Source organism: Rousettus aegyptiacus, unplaced genomic scaffold (genome assembly GCF_014176215.1).
Source record: "Rousettus aegyptiacus isolate mRouAeg1 unplaced genomic scaffold, mRouAeg1.p scaffold_m13_p_4, whole genome shotgun sequence".
Taxonomy (NCBI): domain Eukaryota; kingdom Metazoa; phylum Chordata; class Mammalia; order Chiroptera; family Pteropodidae; genus Rousettus; species Rousettus aegyptiacus.
In genome coordinates this window covers 3,541,090-3,556,762 of record NW_023416307.1, presented here as the reverse complement: position 1 = coordinate 3,556,762, position 15,673 = coordinate 3,541,090, and the positions used below count along the sequence as shown (strand labels likewise).

General features: G+C 47.6%; 1 protein-coding gene and 1 pseudogene across 3 annotated transcripts; one reads left to right on the top strand and one right to left on the bottom strand.

Moving 5' to 3' along the window:
• The first annotated feature begins 1,717 nt into the window (after positions 1-1,717).
• On the top strand, positions 1,718-10,884 carry RIPPLY3 (ripply transcriptional repressor 3). Of its 3 annotated transcripts, none has more exons than XM_016123345.2 (4): positions 1,718-2,172; positions 2,987-3,053; positions 6,863-6,930; positions 9,762-10,884. In XM_016123345.2, exons 1-4 carry the CDS (start codon positions 2,069-2,071, stop codon positions 10,084-10,086), a joined length of 564 nt encoding a protein of 187 aa, XP_015978831.2. In that variant the 5' UTR covers positions 1,718-2,068; the 3' UTR covers positions 10,087-10,884. The 3 variants fall into 3 exon arrangements, with proteins under 3 accessions (XP_015978831.2, XP_015978830.2, XP_015978832.2); XM_016123344.2 differs by having other exon boundaries at positions 2,987-3,074; XM_016123346.2 differs by lacking the exon at positions 1,718-2,172 and adding an exon at positions 2,196-2,369 and having other exon boundaries at positions 2,987-3,074.
• Positions 10,885-11,478: 594 nt separating this feature from the next.
• LOC118602080 lies at positions 11,479-11,597 on the bottom strand (annotated as a pseudogene).
• Positions 11,598-15,673: the final 4,076 nt, after the last annotated feature.

Genomic DNA, 15,673 nt, shown 5'->3' with positions numbered 1-15,673 from the left:
GGCGCCTGGAATAGTCAAATCCAGAGAGACAGAAGGTAGGATGGGGTCCCCAGGGGCCGAGGGAAGAGCGAAATGGGGAGTTAGCGTTTAATGGGTACAGAATTTCAGAACTTCTGGAAATGGATGGTGGTGATGGTTGCAAAACAATGTAAGTACACTTAATGTCACTGAATTGTATTCGAAAATGATTAAAATGGTAAATCTTATGTATATTTTACCACAATAAAAAAGTAACATATGCTTATTGTTGAAAATTTAGAAAATATTTTTAACTGTTTTAAATCCTTAGTAGTCCTAGTATTCAGTGGCCACTTCTGTTTTGTACACAGTTTTGATCTTAGTCAAGATTTTGTTCTTTTTAACATGTCGTGTATATTTTCCCGTGCTGTTCAAAACTCAGTAAACATTTTAATTAGCCGCGTGGCGACCCCCTCATTAATTTCACCACTGCTATACGTTAGACACCTTTTTCAACGTTATAAATAAGACTTCGAGGAACACCTCTCTGTGATTAAATCTATCTCATTCTCATTTCGAAATACATCTTTAGTACAGACAGGGAAGTAGGGTGACTAGGCCTAGAGGTGACCATTTCTAAGGCACGTGGTTTGAAGTTGTCAGTCCTTCTCAGAAAGGTACACGGATTACGATATCACCAGCTACCTGGAAGACACTCATTTTCAGGCACCCATATGCAGTTACACTCTCCTCTTATAAAATCGTTTCTGCCTCGGTAGATTAAATATGGTATCTCGTCGCAATGTTGCCCCTTAACGTTTCTTGCTTTTCCCCATCCCTCCATTATATTCGGTGTCTTTTTAAATCGCTTGTACACAATTTTATATAGAAAGGTTACTTATTCATTCCCCCCCTTGTTTGCCTTTAATTAGGGTTAACTGTCGAAATCTGTTGCTTTTAAAGAAAAAAGTGGAAACATTTTAATTTCTGAAGTTCTTTGATTGTTATTTTTTTAATCTATGAATTTAAATTACATCAGGCGAGCTCCAGTTCTGGAACGCAGACTCTGTGGGGCACTGGGCGTCCTATCTGAGCGACAGCCGGGAGTCCGGGCCCGCGGCCTTCCGCGCTCTGCCGCTGGGCACTGCGGTCCAGACACACCAGCCTCGCGCCCACCCTGACGCGGCGCTGGCGACGCGGGGGGCCGCGCTGCTGCGCTCGCCGCGAGCCCTGCCGCCGCGGCAAGAGTGCCCGGGCCCCGCACAGGTGCTGTCTGAGCCGGGCCCGGGGCTCACCAGAGGACGATCCCAGCCAGCCCCATGAAAAGCCACGTCCCAGCCCTCGGGGCCCATCCGCGGGAAGGGTCCTCTCTTCCTCTCGCTCTCCTCTCCACTGGGGTCAAACGTCGCCGTCGCGGCGCCCGCAGTCCACGCCGAAGGCAGGGCGGGTCCACGCGGTCCCGAGGCTGCTGTAGCCGCCCCCAAAACCCCGAGGCCGCTTTAAAGTGGTGGCGCGAGGTGCTCCGAAATCTGGGGACCTAGATGCTCGCGCAGGAACCAGAACCCCAATGGCTCCCGGGAACCCCGAAAGGGTGGGAAGAAGCCTTGGCCCCAACACCTGGCGGAGGAGGCTCCTCGGCGTGCACCCCACCACCGCTATCCGGAGGGAGGGCCCCCAACGGAAACGCCCGTGGCCCCGCCCCCACGTGTCCGCCTCCCCGGGCTTCCCGTGCCACTTCCCGCCGTCCCCTCCCCGCGCTTCCTCGCCGCGGCCCTTGGCGACCCTCCCTGGGTTTCCTTTGTCCCCTCCCCACCCATGTCTCGGGCTTCCCGAGTCCCCTCCCTGATAGCCCCCCCAACCCCGGGTCCCGCCGCCGCGCTCCCTCCGGGAGCTTTCCTTGTCCCCTCCCCCTCTCTGGCTTCCCCTGTCCCCTCCCGGAGCTTCTCCAGTGCCCTCCCCGCCCCCTCCGGTTTCCCGTGTCCCCTCCCCTCCCCCTCCAGTTTTTAAACCTGGCGCGGAGCGCGCGGGTAGGTGAGCGCCCTCGCCCGAGCGGTTACGGGCGCGGCCGAGTCGCTGGCGCGGCCGGAGGGTCGCGGGCTCCGAGGGCACCATGCGACCCGAGGCTGCGGCCGGAGCCCGAGAGGCACGGGGTCGTGTCTGTCACTGCCCCGCGGACGGTCCCCGGAGGCCGCCGCCGCCGCGCGGGCCGGAGAGGTGAGGGTGTCCCCCGCGGCCCTGCTGGGCGCGTCGAGAGGCGCGCGGCGCGGCGGTGCTGGGAACGCAGAGCGGGGTGCCCCGCCGGCGCTGAGTCCCCGAACCCCACCGCGACGCGGGGCACGCTCCTGGCCAGAGACGGGGACGCGGAGTCCTCAGGACTCCGGCGCACGGCTTGAAGTGCAGAGGACCAAAGGGTGCGCGTTTAGATCTGAAATTCACCGGGCTGGGAACTTTGACGTCTCGGGGCCCCTTGGCGAGGCTAGCAGGGGGACCCCTCGCGTCGACTGTCAGTCTTGGTCACAGTCTTTGGTTTGCCTTGTGCTGGGGGCTCAGCGTTCGCTGTCCCCGTGCACCAGTAAGGTTTAAGGAAATCCAGGTAGCCGGGAAGGTGTGGAAGGGCCCGGCAGCCAGAGAGGCGAAACCCTTCGCGTATCGCAGAATCATCTCTGTATGTAGAGTCAAGATCCTTCAATAACCGAGGTCGCGCGGTTGAGATTAATGAGCGACAAGGTAGCCAGCCACGGTGGCGGGGTGCGGATCTGAATTGAAGAGTCCAGCCAGGTGGAGAGAGAAATCCCTCAACTACTGTGTCCCCTGTTAATTGTACCAGATTGGGACTTCTCAAAGCCCAGGGACCGGGAGGAAGGAGGCAGGAGGAAAAAACGCAAAAAAGCAGTATGTAGCCACATTCTGGGGTGTCCAGTGACTCTTCAGGCAGACATTAGAAATGATAAGAATGGCAACTCTTAGGACATAATTTTAAAGGACAGCCTTGAATCCTGAGGTTCACTCCTGGTCCCTGCCATTCCAGCCCGATGCCATGGAGGCCTTGGACCCTGACGCCAGGAGATGCTGAGCGGACCAGAACCGGAAGCCGGGTAAGGCGAAGTGTGGACACTGTAGGTATCCACCAGTTCAGCCAGAAAGTGGCACCATCTCTGAAATAAAGGGACTAGGAAAGGCCCCTTGGGCCTGTCCTTCCCTTGGTCATTTAATGCAGAAGAGTCCCAGTAGGAGCCTGGCCAGCAAGGTGCTAATCAGACCTGAGTCACATGGAGTTTGGGCTCCTGCTCACTTCTCCTTTCTTAAAAAGCAAAGTCACTCTGGCACAGCTGTTTCATGAGCATGAGAGATTTCTTCCATGCTGGATTTTTTTTCTGCACACCCGCAGGTAGAGAGAGGCGGAGAGAAGGCTGCCTCGGTCCCCTTGTTTTAGAGAAAAGGTGAGTGTGCCATTAGCATCAGGCTGGAGCCACAGTGCAAACAAGAGCAGAGACCAGTCTAGGATGCCCAGAAGGTGTGGTTAAAAGCCCTCACCCACTGTCTGGCCCCTTCTGAAGCACATTCGGCTCTGTATGCAAGGACTCCCGGGGTAACTCATGTTGTCTGAGCAAATACACTCCAGTGAAGGACTTAGCTGGCAAAGATTAATCGCCACCACTGTTCTTTTGTTTCCCACATTAGTAACTAAATCGCTTTGTACTTAATTGAAGTAATGGCTTGCTTTCATGGCATTTACCTTTCCTTGTTATATATTCAAATATATATGGATGACTTTTAAAATGCTGGAGAGTTAGTGAAGCTAGAATGGACCATGCATTTAGTTTACATAACACTCATGGTATATGGCTTAGTGTGCAGTTATTTGTAATACGATAAGAAACTCAGGTGCAGAAGAGCTGACCTTTCACTGTATTTTGATATTTAGACTACTCTGTTAAATTAGTCTGAAAAATGGGAGTTTTAATTCTGTTACTATTATTTAAAGGATGAAGCAAATATCAAATTAACAGGAATATGAGTTTGTAGCCCAAATTATTACTAAATCCATGCAATATCTAAATAATGGAAAATAATTCCTTCTGCATTCAAACCTAAGTTCTTAAACAATAAGACTTAAAAGGTGCTTGGGAGAGGGAGAACATAGAAGCTTACAATTATCCAATTTTCTTTTAAATGAAATGTATATGGAACCTATCGGTTGAAAGAATAAAAATACGATAACATACTTCCTAATGTAAGGCAGGTGGTTTTTTTCCCCTATTGTGATGAGCAGACCATTTGTGAGAAAAATGAAGATTTCAGGAAAATATTAAAGCTGTAGCAACTTTCCAGTTGATCTTCATGGCACTGGATGGAGCAGTTGTGTCCATGGATTTGGGGGTGGGTATGGAGGATGAGTGTTCAAGGGGAATGTAGCGCTCGCTGGCCCGCTCCCCCAGGGCCAGCTCTTGGCAGAGCCCGGTTGGCCGGGAGGAGAGGTCAGCGGCGGGAGGCCGCCAGCCCCGAGTACCGCGCACGGCCTCCGGGAGCCCTGGCAGGGCGAGCGCCGCGCCGCGCAAGGAGAGGCCGCTTCTTTCTCAACAGCGCCCTCTCTCGACAAAGCTGGAGACTTCCTCGGCTCCAGAACCGTGTTAGGCATTTCTGGAGAAATTCGAGGAAAGGCTGCTATTCCCTGCGCCCTGAGCAGCCGAGCGGCCCTCACTCAGTGGGTGGCCCTCACTCAGTGGGTGCCCCTCCAGCCCCGTGAAGTGCCGCCCTCCTCCTTTGCCTGGGAAAAGATGAACGACAGCCTAAACCTTTGCTGACCTCTGTTCCATTTCCCTCCTGGCTTCTTGCTGGCCCTGCAAGGGACGCAATTTCCTGGAAGGAGGTTCAAGGCACTGTATTCTCCCTGGCCCGCCCACCCATCTCGCGGGCTTCCGTTCCTTAGCTTTAGCCAAGTCGGACATGCACGCGGGTGGGCGGAAGGCCAGACCCTCCTGACCGCCTCTGCTTGTTGTGGCTGTTCTCTCGTCCCTAAGAAAACACACACACACACACACACACACACACTCACACACACACACACATCTTAAACAACGTTCTTAATGTGTATACGACTCTGTTCCCCTTGAATTAGAAAAGTGTGACTATTTAGTCATTTCCATCATCACAAAAGGATCTTTAATAAGAGGATATTTGTGGTGTAAATTCTTAGAGCTGTGTAGGTTTGTAGGTAAAGTTTTTATAGTTCGTAAAGTTGTACTGTGTGTTTCACAAAGTCTAGTTAGAATGATTTGCTTAAAAGAAGCTAGTTCTCTGTACCAGTTAACACTGCCTTTATGTCCACCGAAGTCTGCGTCGTCACATTAAATCCTCTCCCATCACAAGGTGTAAAAGCGCCTCTGACAGCCTAGGATTGCTTAGAGGGGTGGAATACGCCTAAGCAATCAAAAACAGAGTTTAACACAGATTTCCTGGAGCCCCCAAAGAGTGAACTTCATCCTGGAGAAGAATCTGCTCCAAAGAGCCTCATTCCCTTTTCCCTAGCTCACCACGGTTCACTGTAAAATTACGGCTGATTAAATGTAATGACAATTGTTCACAAAGGCCACATGTGTACACCCAAGGTCCCCTAAAAGATGGAAGGGCGTGGTGACCACTGGTGACAAACAAGCCTCAGAAGCCTTCACTGTCATGCCCCAGAAGGTCTTGCCCCATTTCCTGTCTGGTGCCACTAAACTCCATGCAACCCAAAGGCTCGGGGATTCTGCTCCAACGCCTTTCGGCTCATTTCCACGTCATCCTCAGATGGTCCAGCCCAAGACGCCCACTCCCCACTTTCCCACAGTAACTACAGCTCTCAGAAATCAAGATCAAATGACAGTGTCTGGCTCCTCAGTCCCTTAGATAATCTGGTCACACTCCAGGCCAAATCCACCGAGGCCCAGTGCCTCATGCGATCAGCCCCGGACTGGCAGAGCAAGGCTGTTTTCGCCGCCCTTGTACTCTCGCTGGTCACCGGTAGGCAGGACAGACCTGGCTCTCTCTGCTTGTCTCCTCCCCCACTCTTGCTATTCAAGAGTCATGATATTCACAAGGTCGTGGCCCTTTTGGATGCTACCGAAGTGTCCTTGGAATCCATCTTCGCCTTCCCTTCTGGCGAGTGTTACCTGAGTTTAAATCTTCATCGCCTTTTTCCATGTGCCTCCACGCCCTCACCTTTCCAATCTAGGCTCGGCACTGCTCCCAGCCGCTCCATTACCCTTAAAAGACAGATCCAATTGTTGAACTCCCGGCTCAGAAATTAGTAACGGTCTTTAGTGCCTATTTCCAGAATGAGACCTAGACTCCATAGTAGGTTCAAGGCTTTCCATAACTGGGACTCAGCTTCCTGTTGGAGCCTTTTATCAACAGGGCCTGTCATTCATCCCACACTGAGCTTCTCACCCTTCCCCACCTGAGCTCAGTTTCCCCGCCCCTTGGAATGTAACAAACACTCTGCTCCACCGGGAGTGGTCTCTGAATTGTACACCCAGTGCCACTGACATCTCAGTGCTGGCCCTCCGTGAAGATTTCCTGCTCCTCCTCCCCACTCGGAATCACGAGCATCTTCCTGGGCGATGCTTCGTAGTGTAGGAACTTGCCTCCATGTGTGTCTCTCACTATTGGATTTAAAACCGCTGAACTGAGGGGCTGTGAGACTCCGCTTTCCATCTCTGAATTCCTTGCAGAATCCCTGGACATCGGGGACAGTAGGAGGAAGAGGGGCTTCTCAAATCCTGCCCAGGCATTCAAACTATCTCTAAAATCGGTGCTGATACTGACAAGTGCAGGCTACTTAGGTTTTATTTCTTTAAATTTCAGGATGTGACTTCAGAGGCTCCTTGACTGTGTGTGTGTTTGTATGTGTCTGTCTTTACAGCCTGAGCCTGGGGGTGACCAACAAACTCCTGGATCAAAGGGGGCCTTTGGGTTTCAGCATCCTGTAAGGTAACATAACTTCACCGTAAGAAGTACATTATGTCCTTTTAATATAAGCATTAATACACTTTAGCATCTTCAACGGTATGCATTTTCAATAAAGTGGAAAACAATTTTGTGTTCTCCAATACTATTTAGTTCCTATTATCCAAGGAACTTCAAGGATATTTGGTGGGATTTCTGGAATCCGTTTATTTACTTATTCATTCAGTGTTTCAGTTACAAGTTGGAATTGGCTTCCCTTTCCTTTCTACCTTTTTTCACACCTCTTGCTACGCATCGTCTTGTGTTAAATATAGTTGAATATGAATTGTATAAGCACATCTGCTTATTGACTTAGATATGTAGGTCCATTCCTAGTTCTCTCCCAGGATGGAAGTTAGCACAGCGTCTAGAGTAGACAGGACCTTCTCAGGATGCCTGCTGCCTAGGTCAGGTGGGTGCTCCCCCACAATTGGTCCCCCCACCCTCTCTCAGTGGTCCTTTCATGGTCTTGGCCGGGCAAGGGCCAGTGCTCAGGACTTTTATTTGTTCCTCTGTGTCCACCTCTCTCCTGTTTCCCTCAGTCTGTCTCTGTCTGTCTCTCGGATGGACTTAGTCCACGCTCCCACCTCTCAGACGATTTTTACCTTGTGTGTCCTGAAAGGCCGGAAGCTTTAATAAAAACCCAAAGATGCTAATTGTTAGAGGTGAAACTTACAGCCCCCTACCCCTGACTGGTGAAAGAGCGATTTCTGGAAAAGGAAAGCTTTCCCAGTGTCCCTTCTACCAGTGGTCACTAATCCCCAGTCGCTGGGGAAGCCGTAGCAGGGCAGACACAGGGTTGCTCACCCCCGGCTTCTGACACCCTGGTTCTGGGGAAAGGCCTCGGTGTCTGTATTTTTGTAGAGTCCCCGGGCGATCCGCCGGGGACGACAGCCACCACCCTCTCACGCAGACGCTCTGCTGCCGCTCCCCACTTTTTGATTGGTTGAAAGTGCGGTGACTAGAGGCGTGTCCTGCAAACTGGAGACCCTGTTTTGTCTTGATTTCAGAAAATTTCAAGCACACACGAAAGCATGGCGAGCAGTACCATGAACCCCACGTGCCCGGCACCAGCCTCAATGATTATCAGCGTTTTTGGATCTAATCATGTTTGTCACCCTCTCCCACAATTTCTTTTGAAAATTGTTGTTAGTCTATTTTAAAACAAGCTCCAGACATCCTATGCATTCAAATTTGCCTGTAATTACGGTAGTCTCCCCTATATTCGATTTGGGTTTCCCATGTTTCGATTACCCGCGATCAACGGCAGTCCGAAAATATTAAATGGAAAATTCACTGGGCTGAGATGCGGTGACTAGATCGAACCGGGGTATCATAGTGCTTGTGTTCAAGTCACCCTGATTCTACTTAATAATGGCCCCTAAGCCACTCACAAACCTTTTGTTACAGTATGTTGTTCTATTTTATTATTGTTGTCAACCTCTTACTGTGCCTGATTCATAAACTGACCTTCGTCATAGGTTTGTATATATATAGTGTATGCAGAATTTGGTGCCACCCAGTTTCAGGCATCCCATGGGGGTCCTGGAACTTATCCCCCACAGATAAGTGGGGGGACCGTTGCACCTTAGCATAACACCTAATTTTTAACATGGGCAAACACTAAACTGCTTATATTTCTGTCCTACATGATTTTTTCTGTCTGTTGCAGAGTTTCTGAACCTCAGCACTACCGATACCTTGCAATAGACGATGCTTTGTGGTGGGGGCTGTCCTGGCCCTTGTGGGGACGAGGACAGCATCCCTGGCCTCTACCCACTGCATGCAGTGGCTTCCCCTAGGTTGTGGCAACGAGAAGGTCTCCACATGTTGCCCAGTGTCCCTTGGCGGAGGAAAATCACTGATCCCTTGGAAGTATTAGAGAGTTCAAAATCGTCACGCATGATTTACAGCGGGGTGTTTTCTCTTCCCCGTTTTTCTCCTCTGTCCAAAGAGGAGGAAACCGAAATCGGCTTTGCAAATAAACAGCAACCAATGGATAGGATAATCGCCATGAGTTCTTCCGAAGACCATGGGGTGAAATGCAAACAAATTAGGGAGCAGTGCAAGGATAAGAGATTATGAGGAAGGGTGGGGGAATTTTTAATACTTTCCATGTATAACTGGAATCCTAAAGCCACAAAGCCTGGATTCAGAGGTTTCGAATTTATATATTCAAGTTATTTTCTTCCTTCCTTTCTATTTTTTCCTTTTTTTTTTTTTTTTTCCTCCCTTTCCTGCCCTCCCACTCCAACCCCCTTTCTCTTTCTACTAGACAAATGGCCAGGGTTGCTTTTTTCTGTTCTGGAAAAGCAAGGGATCCTCCTCCTCACCATGGCATCCAGAAAGATTAGCCGCTTCTCTTCTAGAGCAGGATTTCAGAGTCTGGTTTTTTCTAGAGCCCAGAGGGCCACAACATCCCCCGTGCGTGGGGGTGTGACCTAAACAGGACGCGTGTTCCCCAGGATGGGTCGGGTCCTGCAGGGGGTCGGAGCGAGCCTTGCAATCTTGGAATTTGATGTTTTCATTTCCTTTCACTTTCACGGAAGCACAGCTTTTCCACTAAATTGATTTGCCCACTCAGGTTATACTTTACTTCTGAACTAGTGTGGGATCCCTTACCAGGTCCATCTGCACACAGTTTTGTGTTCTGGTGACTTAAAAATCAATCAATCAATCAAAAACCGCAGTGTGCAGCGAAGGCAAAGCCAGAGAAGAGTGTAGGGAGTTAGCTGCTTCTAGGAAGAACAGATCCTCTAGGTGAAGTTTGGACCTTTTCAAGTTGACTAATGCTGTGTTTGTTTTTCAAACATCAGACTTTATTTACCCATTTCGAAGCGTCAGGAATATCTGCAGAGTTCTGGGGAGAAGGTACTGGCCAGTTTCCCGGTGCAAGCCACGATTCACTTCTACAACGACGACTCGGACTCGGAGGATGGAGAGTGTGAGGAGGAGGCCCGGCCCTCCAACCTTCAGTGCCGCGAGGTGGAAGGCCCGGAGGACAGTGGCGCAGGAGGACCGGGCCGAGGCGAGCTGGCACACCCAGGGCAGGGAGCCGGAGGCCAGGGTGGCCGTGATGGTGAGGGTCTGCTCCCTGGCCGTCACTCTCCGGAGAGTGCCCTGTGCTCCTCATCCAAATAAATGGGGTCTCCCTCCCACGCCCGACCTGCCTCACGTGCTCTTTCAGAAGAGCTTGTGCCTGGACACTCTGCGTTGCCCTGGGTGGACCGGGGCCAGGGACTGCTGTGACTGTCTCTGGCCAACACTCCACTCACGCATGGCAAGACCTCAGCTTTCACTTTTCCTTCTGGTGACCCTGGTTCAGGGCTCTCACATTTAGCGCTGAGAAAGGATTCTAGGGCCAAGAGAAGGTTTGTGTCAACATGGCCTCTTATCTGGTAGGGCCAACTTTCAAAGCACATATCAGCACTGTCACTCCGCTGGTCAAATGACAGATTACTCCCACAGAGAATAATAACCCACCCGTGCCTCTCACTTAATCCAAGACTCATTATTTAGCTATGTCTGCTTTTGTAAAAATGATTTAGATATTGTCCAAGGGTCTATGGGGGTTGTTTAGTGGCATTCTGAAAAAAACATTATTTATGAAAAACAAACAAAATGCAATAATTCCTGTAGGAATAATAGAAATAAAAAAGATGGATTTTTAGGGGATAAAAATGTATATATGATTGTTCTCTAAGGGCTATGTATATGAATAGAGAGAAAAGCTCGAACTCTTAAGTTAGGGACTGCTTTGGGCTTGTTACTTGAATAACACTGTTTTCTATCAAAGCATCTAATGTAAAATTATTTTCACTTTTTTTATATTTGGATGACCAAATATGTGTACCCCTCAAGGTTTTTTACTTAACTGTCTCACATGTGGCTGTCTTCCTATCTACAGTACATTACGTAAGTTTCTACTTGAAATAAATATTTTGGAAGAAAAAATGTGTAATAATCAACTTTTTCAAGACATTGTTAGATTTCGTGGGTTTTTTAAAGTTTGTCAGTTTATATTTAACTCTTTAAATGATATTTACTGTTTTTAAGAATGCAGGAAAAGTATGAAAAGGAAAACAAAAAGGACTGTGACCTCGGTGCTCAAATAATCCATCAGTATTAAAAAACAGGAGGAGTGCACCCCCGTGGGTGGTGTACGCAGTTGCGGGAGGCTCCTTCTCGCTGCTGAGTAGGACCCCAGGTGTGAGCATGCCGCCATCCATTTATCCTGTGTCCTGCGTGCAAATACTCTAACAATCCAAACAGTATAGGAGGGCATGTTGCCAAAGAAAAGTCACCCTCTCTTGTCCTCCCCCTTCTCTGTTCAAAGGTAGCTAATATCAATTGTTTTTAATGTAAACTTTTTATTGAACAATAATACATCTACATAGAAAAACTACATATATCAAGCTTGAGATATATATATTTATATATATATATATTTATTTTTAGGTGAGGCAACCCTTGGTTGACCTCACAGATTGCAAGGGCCTTGTCAGCTTACAATCCCTTATTTTTTATTTTTTATACCTATAGCACCTGTTCTTCCTAGGTGGTCTCCCATCCAAGTACTAACCAGGCCCGACCCTGCTTAGCTTCCAAGATCAGACAGGATCGGGCGTGTTCAGGGTGGCGTGGCTGTAGATGACTGAGCTTGATATCCTTTTACAAAGTTAATGTGCTCATGAAAACAGCACCCAGATCAAAAACAGAACAGGATAATCCCCTGTGCTCCCTCCATTCACCACCCCCTCCAACACTGTAGATTCCATTGACCTTGTTTTGAACTTGGTATCAGTGGAGTCACAGGGCATACGCTCTTCTGTGCCTAGTTTCTTTCCTTAACATTAGTTCGTGAGACTCATTCCCACTGTGTATGCAGTTGTAGGAGGCTCCTTCTCGCTGCTGAGTGGGACCCCACGTGTGACTACACCACCATCCATTCATCCTTTCTCCTCTTGATGAGGCTTTGGTTAGTTTCCAGTTTGGGGCTCTCAGGAAAAGCACTGCTTTGACCATTCCTGCACATGGCTACGGCGGACATATGGGCCCGTTTCCATTGGCGTATTCTAGACATGAAGCAAGAGCACAGTTTTTATGAGTCCACCCTGTGTATGTCTGGTCTCCTCTAGCCAGAAAATAACTTTGGATTGGAGAGAAGGGAGCATAGACCTAGGCATTCTAGAGGAAAAAACAAGGTTCTCGAAAAGGCCTTTCTTTCCTTTGAGACGTTATCAAATGGGCTGGAGTTCAAAGGCGCTGCTGGACCCAGCGAGGGGCCACAGCCGGTGAAACTTCATTCCTCCCTGAGTGGAGATTTTGTAATGGGCTTTAGGAGCTTACTCCATTAGGGAACGGAGTGTGAAATGGAAAAGCCAAAGGAGACCTGGGAGAAGAAAGTCTAAGAACTCTTCTAAGAGCTCTTGAACCCGCCTCATCTCTTCTCCTCCGGAGAAAACCCCATCACAGAAAGAATCGCATAGAAGATCGGAACCCACATTCCACAAAACGCCCCTTTCCAGCAATAAGCCCAGCCCCTTCCCCGCCTCCTTGCCTCTGTGATTGGACAGCCTCACACTGGGAAGTACACTTTCCAGCCATGCTAATTACATAGATGCTACTGAAAATTTTCCATGATTTTATTTTGGACTTTGAACAATCAACTGAACTCACAGAGGTGTTGTTTGTTTGTTTGTTTGTTTGAGCGATTTATTTTTATCACTTTTTTTCCTGTGATAGGAAGATGATATATTGAAGCAAGAGGAAAACTGCCCAGTTCAGAAATACCAGAAGAATTTTCTTGCTTCCTGCAGGGCATGAATCAAGTCTGCACGATTCATTTTTATAGAATTGTTGGTGATAGACAAAGGCATAAATAGGTACTCATTTATGATGATCGTGAAAATGATGGACGTTTATAAAAATAATTTTGACTGCCTTAGAGGTTGCTGGGCAAATGCAAAAGCCATTATTATTTTCAATATTTCATTGTATTGTTAGATAGTTACCCTTAAAAGCCGTTTTCATTTTAGAGTTTCAGATATTTCAAAAAGATGCTCAACATTATTAGTCCTTACAGATACGCAAATTAAAACCACAGCGAGATACTGTCCTCTACTTACTAGAATGGTTACAATTTTAAAAAGACAGACCATAGCAGGGCGGGTAGGGACGTGGAGAAATTGGAACATTCTGGTGCAAATATAAAATCGTTAATAGTTTGGAAAATAATTTGGCAGTTTTATTAAAAAGTTAAACGTATATTTCCCATATGACTTAGCAACACCAATGCCACTGCTAGGAATCCACCCACAAGGAATGAAAACATTTGTCCCCCAAAAGACATGTACACGAATGGTCATAGCAGCTCTATTCACAATAACCCCACACCAGAAACAATCCTAATGTACATCAACTGGTGAATGGATAAATAAAATGCCATATAGCCATGTGATGGGACATTATTCAATAATAGAGAGGGATAAAATGAAGTATCATTACATGCTAAGACCTGACTGGACCTTGAAAACATGCTAAGTGAAAGAAGCCGGAAGCAACAGGCTACATTGTATAATTCCATTTACATGAATGTCACGAAAAGGCAGATTGATAGCCACAGAAAACAAAACAGTGGTCACTTCGTGCTAGGAGTAGGAGCGGGGATTAACAGTAAATGGGGACAAAGAAACTTTTTGGGGTGATGGGCATGTTTTACAACTGGGTGACGATGATTATTGCATAATTCTATAAATGCGCTAAGTCATTGAATTGCACAGGGCCAATGGTGAATAGATACCATATAAATTATGCCCCAATAAAGCTGTTTTAAAAAGCTTGAGCACTTCTATTAAAACGATATTTGTATCTTTTTCGTTAGTTACCAAGCCATTACAGGAATAATATAATCTTTTTTTTGGCAGGACAAAATTTAATTTTTAGAAGTAACCCGAAGGAAAGGTTCTAAAGAAATCCCTTTGTCTCTTTCGTGATGCTCAGATTTCAACTCTCCTGGGTCTATCAAGGTTCTTACTTCTGCCATTTGCAGTGACCTCTGAGCCATCCATCACATACAGAGGTCCCAGGTGTACTTTTAGGATGATGACTGCAGTTCCAAAGTAAGACATGAAGGAAAGACTGATCACTGTGATCCAGGTAATCATTAGACTGGATCTTTCTGTGAGCATCTTAAATTACTTAGCATTCCAGGATTATGTTGTTAAACAGTGTGTGTGCAGGGCCAATACCCCGATTTAGGTCAGGTGTAAGTAAGTCTTGGGGCTTCCATTATCAACAACACCAAACAACAATGGTCACCAACTGTCGTAATTTGGGGTCTCTCCAGATACATCAAATGCTACACTGCAAATTTGGAAGTTTGACATGGTTTTCTACAATAAACTGGTCCCTAACAACAGTTACAGCTATGATATAGGTCATTAAAAGATATTTTAAAGAATGCATTTAAAAATACATTTCTTATCGACATGCGAGAAATAGAAAAGTGAGCAAATCATTAAGTGCTTGATGCATCTTAAATGGTGACACATCCTTGTACATCTGAAACAAATGTAAGACTGTTGTTAACTATCCTTCAGTTAAATAGACATATACGGGAATAGCAAAAAAAAAAAAAAAAAGATAACACGTCATTTAAAATAGCAGCTGGGTTAAGAAATAGAAGATTAGCTTCGTTTCAGAAGCCCCCCGTATGCTCCCTCCCAGCCACCACACTCTCTTCTCCAAGGATTACCACTATTTTGACTTCCAATAGACTCATTTTGCCTATTTTGGAACTTTATATAAGTGGAATCATGCAGCCCGTGCTCATTTGTGTCTGGTTTCTTTTATTCAACACTGTGTCTATAAGAGTCATCGACTAATCTTTGGCGTTCTATTGTAGGACTGTATCACTATTTATTTATCCATCCCATGGTTGATGGACATTTGGATCGCTTCCAGTTTTTTGGCTGTAATGAACAATGCCGCTATGAACATTTTTGAATATGCTTTTGAATGTGCCTTTTGTGCACATCTGTGTACATTTCCCTCGAGTGATAACGAGGGGTGGTTGCTAGGTTACAGGGTATGGGTATGGTCGCCTTTAGTATAAATCATTTTATTTTGCTAAATCTAGAAAGCCACTCGAAGTGATTTAGGAGTAAACATACCTAAATGCAGAAATTTCCTAAATATAAACACATGTTCATTCTTCTTCGGAGTTGACCTGTGCAAACATTGAATATCAGTCACAAAGCTGCTGGAGTGTGATGTCTCACAAACACGACTTCTGAAGATGTTTGCCTGGGTTATCGGCCCTCGGGAAATGGGGCTGATGTGAACTTCCTGGCACCCCTGCAAGCTTCCGGGTTTGGGGACGCGGGGAGGGGGGGCACCACGGCAGGCAGTGGCCAGGGCCTACCGGTACCACCACAGGTATAGGGAGTGGGGAGAGGGTGCTGTCCCTCGGAAGGCTGGCCCCTCCCCACCTGGCACTTCTGGTGGCAGGCCTCAGCCGTGGAACGGCAGGCAGGTATCCTATCGCCTCGGGCGGTTCTGGGACAATGACACGGGGCATTCCTTCTTCCAGTGGCTTCCAGTGTGGATAATTCCACTTTGCCCAGCGCGGGAGCAGGCGGCCTTGTCTCACCAGGGGTGGCCGGACATTGAGCGGAGAGAAAAATGACTCACTAATCCAATTAAAACCGACACAGACTTAACGCTT

What these genes read in the sequence shown, in the direction of transcription:
- RIPPLY3 (XM_016123344.2), top strand. Translation starts at nt 2,069, where the DNA reads ATGCGACCCGAGGCTGCGGCCGGAGCCCGAGAGGCACGGGGTCGTGTC. An exon ending in TAAGGCGAAGTGTGGACACT is followed by an intron (nt 3,075 to 6,862) that starts GTAGGTATCCAC and finishes CTGTCTTTACAG; the next exon opens with CCTGAGCCTGGGGGTGACCA. An exon ending in GGGTTTCAGCATCCTGTAAG is followed by an intron (nt 6,931 to 9,761) that starts GTAACATAACTT and finishes TTCAAACATCAG; the next exon opens with ACTTTATTTACCCATTTCGA.